This window comes from Malurus melanocephalus, unplaced genomic scaffold (genome assembly GCF_030028575.1).
Source record: "Malurus melanocephalus ecotype Western Australia unplaced genomic scaffold, MMel_1.1 scaffold_556, whole genome shotgun sequence".
NCBI lineage: Eukaryota > Metazoa > Chordata > Aves > Passeriformes > Maluridae > Malurus > Malurus melanocephalus.
In genome coordinates, this window is record NW_026623788.1 from 177,502 (window position 1) to 191,944 (window position 14,443).

The 14,443-nt window shown below is 37.8% G+C and overlaps 1 protein-coding gene across 1 annotated transcript in view; it reads left to right on the forward strand.

The window, feature by feature from the left end:
• The window catches only part of LARP4B (La ribonucleoprotein 4B), a 44,872-nt gene that overhangs the window by 20,953 nt on the left and 9,476 nt on the right, over positions 1-14,443 (forward strand). The window contains exons 5-13 of the mRNA XM_057382224.1: positions 425-506; positions 945-1,081; positions 3,384-3,487; positions 5,266-5,376; positions 5,852-5,905; positions 6,219-6,428; positions 9,400-9,506; positions 9,990-10,244; positions 11,672-11,717. Of these exons, the coding sequence (XP_057238207.1) occupies positions 425-506; positions 945-1,081; positions 3,384-3,487; positions 5,266-5,376; positions 5,852-5,905; positions 6,219-6,428; positions 9,400-9,506; positions 9,990-10,244; positions 11,672-11,717 (1,106 nt within the window). The remainder of the gene's footprint in view (positions 1-424; positions 507-944; positions 1,082-3,383; positions 3,488-5,265; positions 5,377-5,851; positions 5,906-6,218; positions 6,429-9,399; positions 9,507-9,989; positions 10,245-11,671; positions 11,718-14,443) is intronic.

Below are 14,443 nucleotides of genomic sequence, written 5' to 3' on the forward strand. Positions count from 1 at the left end.
TGAGGCCGGAAGTACTGAGTGCCTCCATTGCATTGTTCTCCTGCTGTATTAGTCACCTGCATTAGTCAGGGTTTAGTCAGCTAGAATTGGTTAGTTTCTTGAGAATGGAAGACAGGTCTAGGAGCTAAATCATTTCAGTATTTACTTTGACATGTGCTTGTAGCTGTTCTAAAATTGCTTCAGATTTTTGTATATTTGGAGAACAGAGGTTAACAAGTAAAGTCAGAYGTGTTTTCTCTTTTCTGTCTTAAATAAAAAACGTTGCCAGGCAATTTTGGTGGTTGGTAACTAATACATAATGATCATCTATTGAATTAAAAATTTGTTACTAATATAGTCAGTAATAGACATGATGGCTTGTTTAAAACAGATACTGTGTAATATAGCAGAACTACGTTTTAATCTGAAGTATTTTAATTATTAGGTGGAAATGAACAGTTGCAGCCAGAAGGTCAGGAAGATTTACGAGAATTACTGAAAAAGACACTGGAATTCTGTTTATCTAGGTATGTATTTACCTAAATGTACCGAAGTGGAGGAGTATCCTGTACCTAACTTGGTTTGTATGTAAATACATTTCTCTTAAAACTGAGTAGAAAGGATGAGAATTTGGGGAAGGTAACACACCAGTTTCAGAGTATTGTGTTGATGTACCTCTTAAAGCTGAAACCTCTGTGCCTAATGCATGGACTAGCAAATACATTTGTTTGAAGTGAGACTAGTTACAAGCAATAACAGATCAGGTGAATTTTTGTGACGTTTGCTGGTCATAATTAAAACTGAGTAACTTAAGCCATTTGGTAGGYTTTGTTTAGACCAATGATTTTAATTACCTAGCAAAAATGCTGAAGGAATCTGCCTTTTACTCTGTGATGAATTTTTGTCTCAAGTTTATTGCACAAAGCTAATCTGTGACATTTCCCTATTTTGTTTTCTCCCAACAGAGAAAATCTTGCCAGTGACATGTACCTTATATCACAGATGGACAGTGATCAGTATGTGCCAATAATGACAGTAGCAAACCTTGATCATGTCAAGAAACTCAGTACTGATATGGATTTGATTGTTGAAGTGCTGAGATGTAAGTAAARGTTCCTCGATGCTAGAAAGCATTTTGGTTATTGACGTAGAACTATTAATCTGATTTTTTCATCTCTTCCTTTTTTAATGCACAGCCATAAAATGCCATTGTTTTTCTGTAAAGCATTAAGTAGCCCAAGCAGCTTAGACCGTCRCAGTTATAGGACTGTAGTTTTTTCAGAGCTACTTCATATTTCAGACATTGAATAATGGTCTTTGCAAATAAGAATTAATGAGTTTCAGTTGTGGGCCATGGTGGGACAACCCACATGGCTGGAGTATCACAATGGATTTCTCTAAACTTCTGTAAAGACAGCTGGGGAAAAAGGGATGGAGGAGTCTCTATTAAGGAGAACCTTGATGTATAGAAATCAACTGGATCAGTCATGAAAACTATGGAGTGCCTGTGGGTGAAGATCAGGGGTGTTATTTCCGAGGGGATCTTAGAGTAGGCATCTGCTACTGACCTCTAAACCAAGACAATAAGGCCAATGGAGCATTATTTGTGTCACTTAAGCAAGCCTTGCGTCAGCCAAACCTGATTCTTGGAGTCGATTTCAATGGCTTWGATATTTGTTGGAAGAACAATACAGCAGCTCATGTCATCCATCAAGTTTCTGGAATGTGTAGAGGACTGTTTCCCCATACAAGTGYTAGATGTGCCAACCAGGAATGAGGCRCTGCTGGACTCACTACTCCAAAACTAAGAAAACCTGCTTTGTGATATCTCAGTGGAAGCCTTGGCTGCAKCAGTCACACAGCTGTGGGGTTTGGGGTGGTGCTGAGCACATGGAGCATTTCTAAGGTTTTAGATTTTGCAAGACCAAACTTCRGCTTTCTCAGAGCACAGTTGGGAGCAATTCTGTGGGAAGTTTCCATGGAGGATAAAGGAGCTAACTGYACTAGTGCTGGGAGTTCTCTCCTGGAAGCACAAAAACATTTCATCCCCTTGAAAGGTAAGGGAAGTAGGCGGATCAAGAGACTCCCTTAGCTTAACTCTGTGTGTCTGAGTCTGCTCAAAACAAGAGAGAGACATTCCAGAGATGGAAAAGTGGATGAATACCCYGTGAGAGTTACAAGGGCGTTGCCAGGATGTGCAGACATGCAGTTAGACGTGGAAAAACTCAGGTCAAATTGAACTTGGCCAGAACTAMAAGTTTTGTCAAAAACAGAAAGGGYTCTTCAGRTGTGTAAATGATGAGCAGAAACAGAAGGAAAATACTTGCCCTCTGTTAAACAGCATGATGATACCAAACTGAGTGGGGAAGTGGATACTTCAGGATGGAGATCCACCGTTCAGGAAGGCCTGAATAAGCTTGAGGAGTGGACTAACAAAAGCCCTGTGAAGCTCAATAGAACAAGTGTAAGATATTGCACCTTGTAAAATGTAATTGTGACCTACCTGGCTGGGGAGCAGCTCTGTGGGAAGGGTCCTTGATCAGACAACACAATACTGGGCTGCATCCATAATAGCATCAGCAGAAGAGGTAAAGGAGTYATTATCCCACTCTGCTCAGAGCTTGTTAGGTCRCACCCATAATACTGTGTTCAGTTTTGATCCTGCCTACAGAAAAAAYGTGGAGYGGACTGGGTCCAGAGTAGGGTGGCAGAGATGTTCGGAGGACTGGGAAGCCTGCTACGTGAGGAAAGGCCAGGAGAACTGAYTGGTCAGCCTTGAAAAAAGAAGGCTTAGGGCAGACCTTATACCATGTTGCAAAGAAGATGGAGGCTCCCTTTTACAAAAGGTCACATGGTACAGATGAGGGGTAATGAGTGCAAGTTACTCTTGGGGAGATTCCAGTTCAACACAAGAGGAAAATTTTCCACAATGAGAACAATCAGTTCTTGGAATAATCTCCCCAGGGAAGTAATGGATTCCCCAGCACTGGATACTTTAAAGATTCAGCTGAACAGGGTGCTGGGYCATCCTGTCTAGACTSTGCTTTTGCTAAGAAAGGTTGCACCAGATGATCTTTGAGATCCAGCCTGATATTCTATGTTTCTATAAATTAAATTCTCAGGAGAGGCTAYTGGACGTTACCACTAAGGTAAGAAGAAAAAAAAACAAACCATGGCTCAATGTGTGCTTTAGRAGAAAATTGATGAACTGGCTGGAAGAGTGTGCAGATGATACAGCAACATGTCGATTTCATATGTTTGAAAGTGTTATCAGTCATTTTCAGCTCGTTTCTTAACATTCAGAAATATTTGARGCTCTGCATTGTAAAACTAGCCTTCATCTTTTGGTGTGCAAAGCTGTTACATTTGCGGACAGTTAAAATGTATTGTCTTTTCTCTCTTAGCGTTGCCTTTAGTTCAAGTGGATGAGAAGGGGGAAAAAGTTCGGCCAAATCAGAATCGCTGTATTGTGATTTTACGTGAAGTACCTGAATCTACTCCCATTGAAGTAAGTGTTCCCTTGTTCAGTAAAGAACACTTTYCCCTTAGGACTTGGAAGTTAGGAAGTTCTAGATTTCAATAAGCACATCATATTTCTTACTACACTGTTAGTTTCTAACAACACTTCTTAAAATTAGTTTGTTGAGTTTGATTGGATAACAAATACTTTYGGTAGAAGCATGCTGCTCATAGGAAGGCTGTGGTAGAACTTGTARCTCTGCAGAGGGCTGAGAAACTGACAATGCTTTCTTTGGTAGAGATACTGTCATTTTCTTGGACTTGTCTATAGGCACTCAATGCTCATATTTTTGGAAAAATAGACAAAGATCAAAGAAAATAAGTCTTAGACAAGAAAATGTCTTCACTGTTGCATTGAAGCTTGTTCAAGTAACGTAGTTAAAGCTTTGTAAACATTTCCATAATGCTGAGGTGGGAGGTGTCCATAAGTCACTAAGCATCTCCACTGGCTTCTGGATTGAGTGCAAGCATAGGGAACTTGATTCTTTGAAAGATACTCAATGCAACTGTGATGTGGCAGAGACTGTGACTAATGGAAATACTAGAAAAAATGGGATCATAAATGATTTTGAATTTTCAAAAAAGGAGAAGGCGGCACAGATTCTTTGTGATTGGTATATATTTTAGTTTATCTTCTATTTAATTTTACAAGGAAGACTAAAGATTCTGAAAGAGCTGCTCTTCTTTATAACCTTCACACAAAAATCAGAAGTACTGCAGTTTARAAACAGATAACAAAAAGGTATGTTTATAAGTTAACAAACAGGAACATGAAACAAAACGCTGAAAGGAAGTGGAGGGAAGAAGTTGGATATATGCTGTGTACATARCTTGAAAATAATAGCTACATCTAGCTTTCTAAATGAAGTGTAGAATTTCAAAAAATGTGTAGCTTTTAGTATTGTGGATTTTTTTTTTTTTTGTTTGCTGTCATCAGTTTATCAGATTGGATATATTAGCACTGGATAGTAACTCTTAAAGGCCTGACAACAACAAAGTTCTGAGGAGTCTTTATTTTCAGAAGAGTTGGTCTCCAGTGAAATGTTYTATACATTGTGTTTATATTTGTCAGACTGGAAAAATCTAGACTTAACTAACCAGATTTAATAGCCTGTGTTTTCTGGCACARCAGAGTCAGGCTGTATTTAAGCAGCAAAATTCCAAAATGCTGTAAGACCTCCCAARTTGTGTTGCCTTTTGATGCTGCTCACCTCAAATCTTTGACAAAACAAAAATTATGCAAATGAATTTAAATAAATGTAAAGTCCAGGGTGTGTGTTTTCTGTGGAAACTAGCTGGTTATGTTTGAGGTAACGTAAGCCCTATTTCAAATACATGAATCTGTAGATATTTGTGTTAAAGCTTATYTCCAGGTTTCTGCTAAAAAGGTAGGATTTTCCTGTCCCATGGCATATGCACACATTTTCATGTGGCTCCACGGTTTTGGGGACAAGGGAGAAATAGACCACTTTCTGCACTTAATGCCAAGTTTAAATGTCTCTCAGTGGCCTAAATAGCTCCCACCTAAACTTCTCTTGCAGTATGGCCTTAGTGTTAGTTTGTTTCTTCTGACATGGAGATCAGAGAGAGCTGACACTAACTGCAGATGTTCTGAACTACTCGGTTCTGTTTGTAAACCCAACAGTGCTTTTTGTCTTTTATTCTTGGAGTGTCAGTTTTACACTTGAAATTGATGTGTTCTTCTCTCCTTCCTTTCCCCACCTCACCCCCACCCCCCTTTACCTCCTTATCAAACCAATTCACCAGGAGGTTGAAGCACTTTTCAAAGGAGACAATTTGCCTAAGTTCATCAACTGTGAGTTTGCCTATAATGACAATTGGTTCATCACATTTGAATCGGAAGCTGATGCACAGCAGGTAACGCTATTTTTTGAAGCATATTAGAATGTAACAATAAACAAATATGATATGAGGATGAATTGACAAGTCATAAATTGTATTGCAAACGTGTAACAACTTAAAAAGAAGGATACCCAAATCTCTAAAAACAGTAACCCTTCCCCTTAGTAGTATCTAGTTTTCAGTAACTGTTAAATGTAACACTGTAAGAGTTTTACTTTGTTTACCTATCCTGGCTTCCAGGCTAAAGCTATGATTGTTTATATTTTGGGTGACACATTGAAATGCTTCAGTCATAGCCTTATTTTAATGCTACTGAAGCACTTCTGTAATGAAAAGTTAAATGTTTCTTAGTACAGATGATGTATAAGGATTTTCTATAGTGTAACATTAGCAGGCACACCGAGAATTATTGCTAGGCTTAGCCTGTCAAAACTTAAATTTCCTTTATTTAAATCACATTTGACAAATATAATAATTACTTTTTTTAAAGGCTTAYAGATACCTTAGAGAAGAAGTGAAGACTTTCCAAGGAAAACCGATTAAGGTAAATAGAACTTTATGGTGCTGGGGGTGGGGGGGTGTGTGTGCCTTCTGGATTTTGTAGTTTTCTAATATAAATTTAAGTGGTCCAATCTCAGCAGCCWTTTGACCTGGAGGTGGGTTTGCAAATGTAAAACATACCACTTCGCTTCTCCTTTTACTCGTTTCTGGCTGAGGGAAGCATTCAGCTGTTTCTGTTGTTCTTGAAGGAAGCAGTGGCTGCTAAGTTTCCAGTARAAGTTTGAGAGCTGCAAGTTAGAATCCTCCTGATCTAATGTGAAAGTCTGCTGCAATAAATAATCTAATATCCTTTGCAGGCAAGGATAAAAGCAAAGGCAATAGCTATAAACACATTTTTGCCAAAGAAYGGATACAGACCTCTGGATATGAACCTCTACACGCAGCAGCGCTACACAACATCCTTTTACATACCTCCAGTGTACAGTCCCCAGCAGCACTTCCCACTGTACAGCTTAATTGGCCCACAGACCTGGTCAGCCACGCACAGCTACCTTGACCCTTCATTGGTAAGTCTCTTGATTCTGAAACAGTTGTATTCTTTTCAGAGCAAGTATCGTATTCTTAYTGAGGTGTTGGGAACATATGTGTCCTGAAGAGGGAAGTTAAGATTCTGTTTCTTCTTGAAAAACAGTCCTTCAAAATCCTTCCCATGGTGTACCAGATGGATTATTTGAAAACTGTATCTCATCTCAGACAGGAGTGTGATTAAACCTTAAACCTTTTAGGTTTTGAGGCAGTTTTTTTTTAGTAGAGATTTGTCATAATACCAAGTTACCTTCTGGCAGGAAATTAGGTTCTAGGTTAACATGCTGAATTGCCCTATCTGACATGTTCTTAAAGTAGAATGTTTTCTGTGCAATAGTAATGTTTCTTTTGGCAATGAAAWGTAAAATTGGTTTTGCTAATTACAAAAATTACTTTAATTTTTTTTTTTTAATTATTTTCTTTAGGGTGCTATAGGTAAGCCCTGAAGCTAGGGCAGTAGCAGTAAATCCTTATATACTCCAATGAGATATCCACTGTATCCCGCAATGCTGCTTCCATCCTCTCCATTGTGACAGTCTCATCAGAATTACCTTGCCCCCTCTTAGTTGGCCTTTGTTACCCTACAAATACATGGACAGTTTCCTGTAATGAGTGGGAGGCTCAGGTTTCCTATCTGGAGCCTCTTTCTCTCCTCTGGAGAAGCCTCTTTACTTGTGGCTCAAAGAAACAAGAGGAGCAATGCTCAAAATTAGAAGTTCTTTAGAGGTTTTTTTGGCAGAGGATTAAAGTGTCCTTGAACAAACTTGAAAAAACATCCTCTCTACTGAACCAAAAGCTAATTAGAAAGTTGGTGTGCTAAACACTTTACACATAGGGAAGGGAATCAGTGCCCTTGCAGGGGGAGGCTTTCTGGGGGGGATGCAGAACAGGGAGGAGACAAGGTAACACAGTGAGCAGTGTTATTCCAGGAAAAAGCTGCCTTTCTAAGCAGCAATGRATGGGAATCTGCACACTAAGACTGACTCATGCACAGTCTTGCTCTGTGATACTGAAGTAGCTGGATGGGAGTGGTATRGAAGACATGGATTAACAACCACAGATTCAGATACAGCATACTGTGTATCCTCCTTTCGTTACCCTGTAACTTTTTATATTCTAGAATGTTTACTAGTCCTGTCCTTCAGGGAAGACATTGTGAGCTTGCCAACATTAAAGATCTCATACCTTCCTTAGTCAAAACAGGAAATCAACTGTCTGAGCTTTGCCTTTCACTGTTTTGCAGTGTATTGTCATTGGTTAGCTGCATTTTATGTACATGACTGTAACATRATGTTTCTTGATTCTTTTGTAGGAAGAGCTATATTTGAATAGAAATCACTTGAGGAGAACAGGGACCATGAGGAACCATGACACAGCAATAATTTTCATGAGACAGGGTTGCAGTTTACATGTAGAGACTTGTGTGAAAATACAACAAAATTTCTCGTTCTGCTTCAACATTTTTTCTTTGTCTTTTGAGATTGAATACCCCAGTAGTACGGGCATACTGTTTTAGTTCTGAAACCTGAATATGGCAGCACATGTCCTCAGGATTCTAAAACTACCTCATTCTTCATAATATACATTGTACTATTTGGGAAAAGATACAGTTTGTCCTGCTTGGGGAAGATAAAAAGAAATTGGGAAGAAAGTATATTTGAGCCAAATGAGTTCTGTGGAGATGCTTTTGGTATTATTGGAAAATAATCCAATATTRTTGGATCACCAAAAAGATCACACTTCATTATAAAGAAAGAAGGGTTGAATATTGCTAGGGTCCCCAATATGTTCAGTGTCTTCTCATTTTTCAGGTTCAGTGGTTGCTTACTAGCTTTGATAAAATTTTGCAGCATTTAAGTTGTAGCTCATAAACCAGAAAGCACTTCAAAGCATTATGTTGATAAAACTTTGTTCCTCGAGGAGCTTTATTACAGGCCTTTTTWAATGGCCTTTTTGTGGAGACTGAGGTACCATTTGCTATCGTGCATGCTAGGTTAGGCTAGCAGTTGTTTGACATGACARCTTTGGTGTTAAACTTTGTTTTCCATTGATTAGTGATTTAACTGGTGCAAGAAACCTTTTTCRAGTTTAAATGTACCTTTATAGCTAATGGTCTTAATCCCAGCTGTTTCTCATMATTTAAAAGAGTGTAGGAAGAGCCTTACTGTTCTGCATTGTGGTTATTTTCTGGGGGAGAAAASAAGCAAGCATTTGCTGGTGCTAACAGTAACATTTCTTAAATGAAACTCACATACATTTAAATAAAAAAGACAAAAGTGTACTAGTGAGATTGGAGAAATACTTTGAACATGCTTCAGGTTTTGAAGTATCTGGTTCCTACAAGAAAGACATCGATATGCACCCACCCCAGAAAATCTTTTCTAATCTTTTAGAAAATCTTTTAGAAAATCTTTTCTAATTTATTTCTTCAGACAAGAAGACAGTGTTTCACATGTAGAATAAGGTGGTAAGATCTGAAAAGCATCAGAGTTGCCCTTAACATCCACTTTTTATTTCGATGTCATAAAGTAGAATTAGGAGCTAAAAAGATGATGTTGTGGACTTTTTAGGGAGGAATTCACATATGCATTATAAGAGCAACAGTTGCAAACCATGTAGATTAGAGGCTCTGACAAAGAAATGTCTCTACTCCAAAGTCAYGTGTAATATGGTATGAAATAGGAGAGCTATTTAAGTTACAGCCAAGAATTTTGGCTTGATGTTTTTCAATTATCTTAAACTATCGGAAGTTGAATATGTGTAGTGGCTGACTTCTCAGGAAAACAGAAGCTTGGGTTTTTTCAGAAATTTTGTAAGGCACTAGGCAATGCTCTGTTGCGGTTTGAGCCAATCTTTTAAGGCTTGTCTTGCATAGAATGACATAAAATAYGGGTTTAAGAAAAGTAATACTCAGTTTGCTTATAATGATAAGCATGCAATACRTTTTTTTAGGTAACACCATTTCCAAATACTGGATTTATCAATGGGTTCACATCTCCAACCTTCAAGCCTGCTGCTTCTCCACTGACAACTCTCAGACAATATCCTCCGAGGAACAGGCAAGTTCATCTATCTTTTAACAATACTGTTGTGTTATCTGGCACATGGGGTTTTCATTTGCTTATTTTAGTAACACCAGCTAACTTGAGAATACTTGTGAAACTGAACCTGGTGCCAAAGATGAGGCCAAAGGGCAGATGGTGCTCCTGTTGTTAATGGCTGTAGTGTTKCAAAATGTAMATGGACAGTCTGAAAGCTGAGAACTTGTCTGTTCTRTGATTTAGGGTATTCAGCTGAATATTCTGAAAAATGACATGTYGTCAGCAGGATTATTCTTAGAGTAAAGGTCTAGTTAAAAACAGACAGGGAAAAGGTTAATTTTGATAATTCACATGACCTGTTACAATGAATGTTGATCATTCTTGTAAATTAAATAAGTTATAAAGGACTGAAGATCATGATTCTTCTGAATTCTGTGAATAGGCTTAGGCCTCAGCAGATCTCTGATAGTGCGTATGTTGAAATGACTTTTGAATTTATAGGAATCCTAGCAAGTCACATATACGACATACAATACCCAGTGCAGAAAGGGGACCTGGGCTTCTAGACAGTCCTACAATATTCAACTTTTCTGCTGATCGTTTAATCAATGGCGTCAGGAGCCCACAGACGCGGCAGCCGGGACAAAGCAGGACACGGATGCAGAGTGCTACCACCAGTTACACCAAGAGGGAAGTAGGAACTGGGCGGATGGAACAGACCAGCGTTGACTCGTCCCCTGGATTAGGGAGAGGAAGGTGAGTGTACTCTRTAGTTGTCCTCTGAACAGCAAAGTATTGCTGCTTCTGGATTACTCAGTTTAGTAAATTCAGGTGTACTGTTGTTACAGTTTTCAATACTGCTTTAAACTGTGAYTCTCTCCTGAAACCTAAAATGTGGCAAAGTACTTCACAGAAAATGTKGAATACAGAGCAAATGCAAAGTGGACTTGCATTCTTTCCTCACAGATGAAAATCATTATTGGCAACYGATGAACAATTTAGATCTATAAGATCTAATTCTCTGTCCTTTTTTCYTCTGGTGCAAGAAAGTTTTTGTATATGATTTGTTTGACTTTAATGAACRTGTTCTGCTCATTCCATTGTCCAGCATATAGATTGTGCACCTGAACCTCTGTTAGCAGTGCTCATCGTTAACTTAATCAGTTGAAAGATCAGGATTTTGACCAAATTGGACAACCACAACCACAAAGATGATGGATTGGTATSGAGGGAGGAAGAAGGGCTACTTGCAACTAAGGAAACTATTGTTATGCTGTTTTAAAAGCCACCAAACAAAAAACTCAACCAACTACCTGGGGAGCTGAAAATTGTAATTTTTATAAATATAGTTCTAGTAAGTGCTTTATAAAAGTATTGTGCAGCTTTGATACTGGTTTTATTTATGTCTCCAAGTAAATCACATTTTGAATGATTTACTCAAATGGAGTGAATGGAAGATAACTCAAGTGTTTTGCAGATGATCCAATTTTAGACTTGTATCATTGCAAAATTAATTGGGGATTTTGTGCAAGGACTGTAATACTTTTCTAAATCTAATTGTGTTACACCTAATGGATGAAAGTATGATTAAGAACTTAGGAAACAAGATTGCTCAAATTGTAGTACTACAAAAATGTACAGGAGTGGTCAGCACTTAGATTCATATTCTGATGTTTCAGTATTTAATACATTTAGAAAAATRAAAGTCGAACAAAAAACTTAGAAAATGTATTGAAAATTAATTACAAAGCACTGCAAATTTTACAGAACTGCTTGGAGGGGCTTTACCTGAAGCACGGCTGGGGACAAAGTGCTGAAAATGTTTTGAAAGAGCTTTACCTGGACTGAAAATAGCTAGCTATATTTGAGAAGTTACATTGGTATACAAAAAATCCTAAACACCTTATTTGGATACTGTAATGTTTTGTCTAATCCTTATATGTAAACTCTACTGAGATGTTTYTAACACAGGAATTGTAACCTGTGTATTCTTACACTTGCATAAGATCTATACCTTTGTTTTAATGAGAGCTTGCTAGGAATTTTTTCCTAAAACATTTCTTAATAATCTGTGTAGGATAAAGATGGATGAACTAGCAATTGAAATTAATTTCTTCTGSTCTCATTAACTGTTTTCCATCCATTTATAGGCAAGGTTCTGATATCTGCTTTCTTTCCCTTAGGAAAAACTCCTACGGTTACCGAAAGAAAAGGGAGGACAAGTTTACAGTGAGTGTTCATGGTCTTGATTTGTCTATAATAAAAATAGGGTAACAAGGTGATAGCATGGATATTACATGGAGTAGCAAGTGGCATAAGTTACTGCACAAGCAATTGTACATCACAGTTGATTRAAGCCCATTAGTCACATGAGTTTACTACATCTGGGTATCAGAGAAGATTTTCCATTCATGCAGAAGTCAGGGAACAGTTAAAATTACTCTWACAGCAGCAGAAAATTTCCATCTCGGTTTTTGTCAACATGCCAGTATTCACGTTCAGGAATAGCTAAACAGTTAAACCAAAATGCAAAATTCTTGATGCTTCTTTATCAGTCATAGTGACATTGAAGAACATTTYCTAGTTCCTTGTGTCATAGTATATAGCAAAAATATGAGTTATGAAGTGGCTAGTTCATTTTCTTAAATGCTTATCCAAGTGCCACTTGGTTAAACTGAAATTTTGGTAAATTGAAATCCAAAGTTAATGCCAAARTAGCCTTGATGCTTGGAAAAGGCTGCACTGGACATGGTGTAGAAGAGAAGAAACATGTTTTTGTAGGGTTTAAGGTTTGATGTGATAAAACCAGTCATTTCTTTGCTATTCATTTTTGCCACACACAGCATATCCATGAAGTTGAACCAGGTTATTTTCTTATTCATGTTAAAATTGTAAAGTAACACTACTGCATGAGCCATAACACTATACTAAAAGTCTGGAGTCATTGCATTTTTGTGTTTGTGGCTCCTGCTGTTGAGTGACCTTAGATAAAGGAGCAGGAAAGTTTAGCAAGTGATTCCTTCCTTTTGATTGCTTTTAGTTCTCATCAAGCTTCCCAGGGGAAGTGAGACCAGATTACATGTAGGATACCCAGTACTTCTCCCTTTTGCCCTTTCAAAGCTACTTCAATTTTTAGATTGAAGTTTTTCTATTAACTTTTTTCTATATTTAAAAGAAAAAGGAAGTGGTACAAGTTAGGTGTGAGTGACTGGAGTGAAAGGATTACCTTGGATGCCTCCCTGAGCAGGGTGGCACTTCTGATGGAGTTGACTGAAAAGAGTATTTGGACTTTGAATGTAAAAACTGGTAGATGTGACCTCTTTGGAGACCCACAGTTCCCTTCTGTCAGCACCAGCTGTGGTTGCAGCCTGTGTAGCCAGGTTCCTTCTAGTCTCTTCTGAGCCAAGAATCTTTAGTCTGTAGTGTCCAGTGTTGCACCTTGAGCAGAGCTAAGAGCTGTTGAACACCTGTGACTGTGTGGACTGCGAGGAAGTGRATTTGGAAGCAAAAGATTAAAATTTTACCCCTCTAGACTGTGGAAATAATTGTATCCAGTATCCTGTTTCTTGTGTAATGCTGTAATAAGTAGTTAGTGTACATAGGACATCACTARAACAGTTGTATTTGAATGGAATAATGACTTCTTTAGAAGATTTTTTTTAAGGAAATACTATAAAATATATGCATGTTTACATGAAAAAGAGCATGGAACTTTTTGATCAGATTGTTTCTGAGGCTATGAACGTAAGCCAGTAACTCAATTTTTAAGAAGTTTACTTGAGAAATTTTATGCAGTTTACTTAAAATTCATTGAAGTCCTCCCTCATCCTGTGAATTTAAGATGTTAATGCCACTCTTAATGTGTTGAGAGTTTGAAGAACTCAGCTGCGTAACTTAAAATGTTTATAACATAAAATCGTTTGTTACTGCAGAGCTTCAGTCCTCTTTAAGAAGAGCAAATGCTGTGATTTGAAGAAAAATTCAAGTTGTTCCTCTTGCAGTTTGAGCTGGATAAGTGTAGTCTCTCTCCCTGACCTATGACTGATTGTTTTGGAGATTTGCAATCTCCATTGCTGTAGCRCTCTCCCTGGGCATAATGCTGCGTCAGTAGCAGTTCTGGGAGTTGCAGTTGTTCTTGCCACTGTATTTGTTCTTTTCTTACTTCCCTCTTGACACACAATTCTGTTGGGTTAATGTGTAGTTTGTGAGAAGACCTCAAAGGTAATCCGGTATCTGTTCTATTAGTTCAGAAGGTATGTTCTCACCTTCGAACTATCTTGACTATATACTCCTATTTTCCTTTCCAAAATAGGAACTGTATGGAATATTGGTTTGCATTTGGTAGTTTGCAGCAGAGACCTTCTTAACACAGGCCTCCGCTCAGTCAAGAACCAGTTACTTCTTTGTTTACATGATCTAGATGAAGTTAATTGGTAACTTCAGTTACAGCATATTACAAAAGGAGTTTTATTTTCCTGTGTAAATATAATATAGCTTTACAAATCCATCCCAGMAGTCCTCACAAGTGGTCTTTAACTGTGGTACTTTTAACTCCTGAACTGCTATCGTTAGTGCAGAACAGTTCCACTTAGCATACTGATTTTTTTTTTGCTTGAGACATTGTTTTTCTTTTTTGATTTAGTTAGAAACTCTCTAAATTTCAGAAATTGTTTTAATGTTTATATTTGCATTTTTACACAGTGACCGTATAGATTAATTATGTATTAATTGTTGTCTGTACTACATACAAGGCATGCTGTCTTGCCATTTCTTCATATATCTGAAAATAAGGTTCTTGTTGATTCCTGTCTTTTATTTAAGATGTTACTGAATGTACATAAAATGGCACTGTACTTTCACTATATCATGATACCTAAACCTGTTCTCCTTTCTGTGTCAGTGTGTCTGTCCTCAAGGAAGAGTCAGTGAGAAGACTTTTCGTACTATGCCATGCC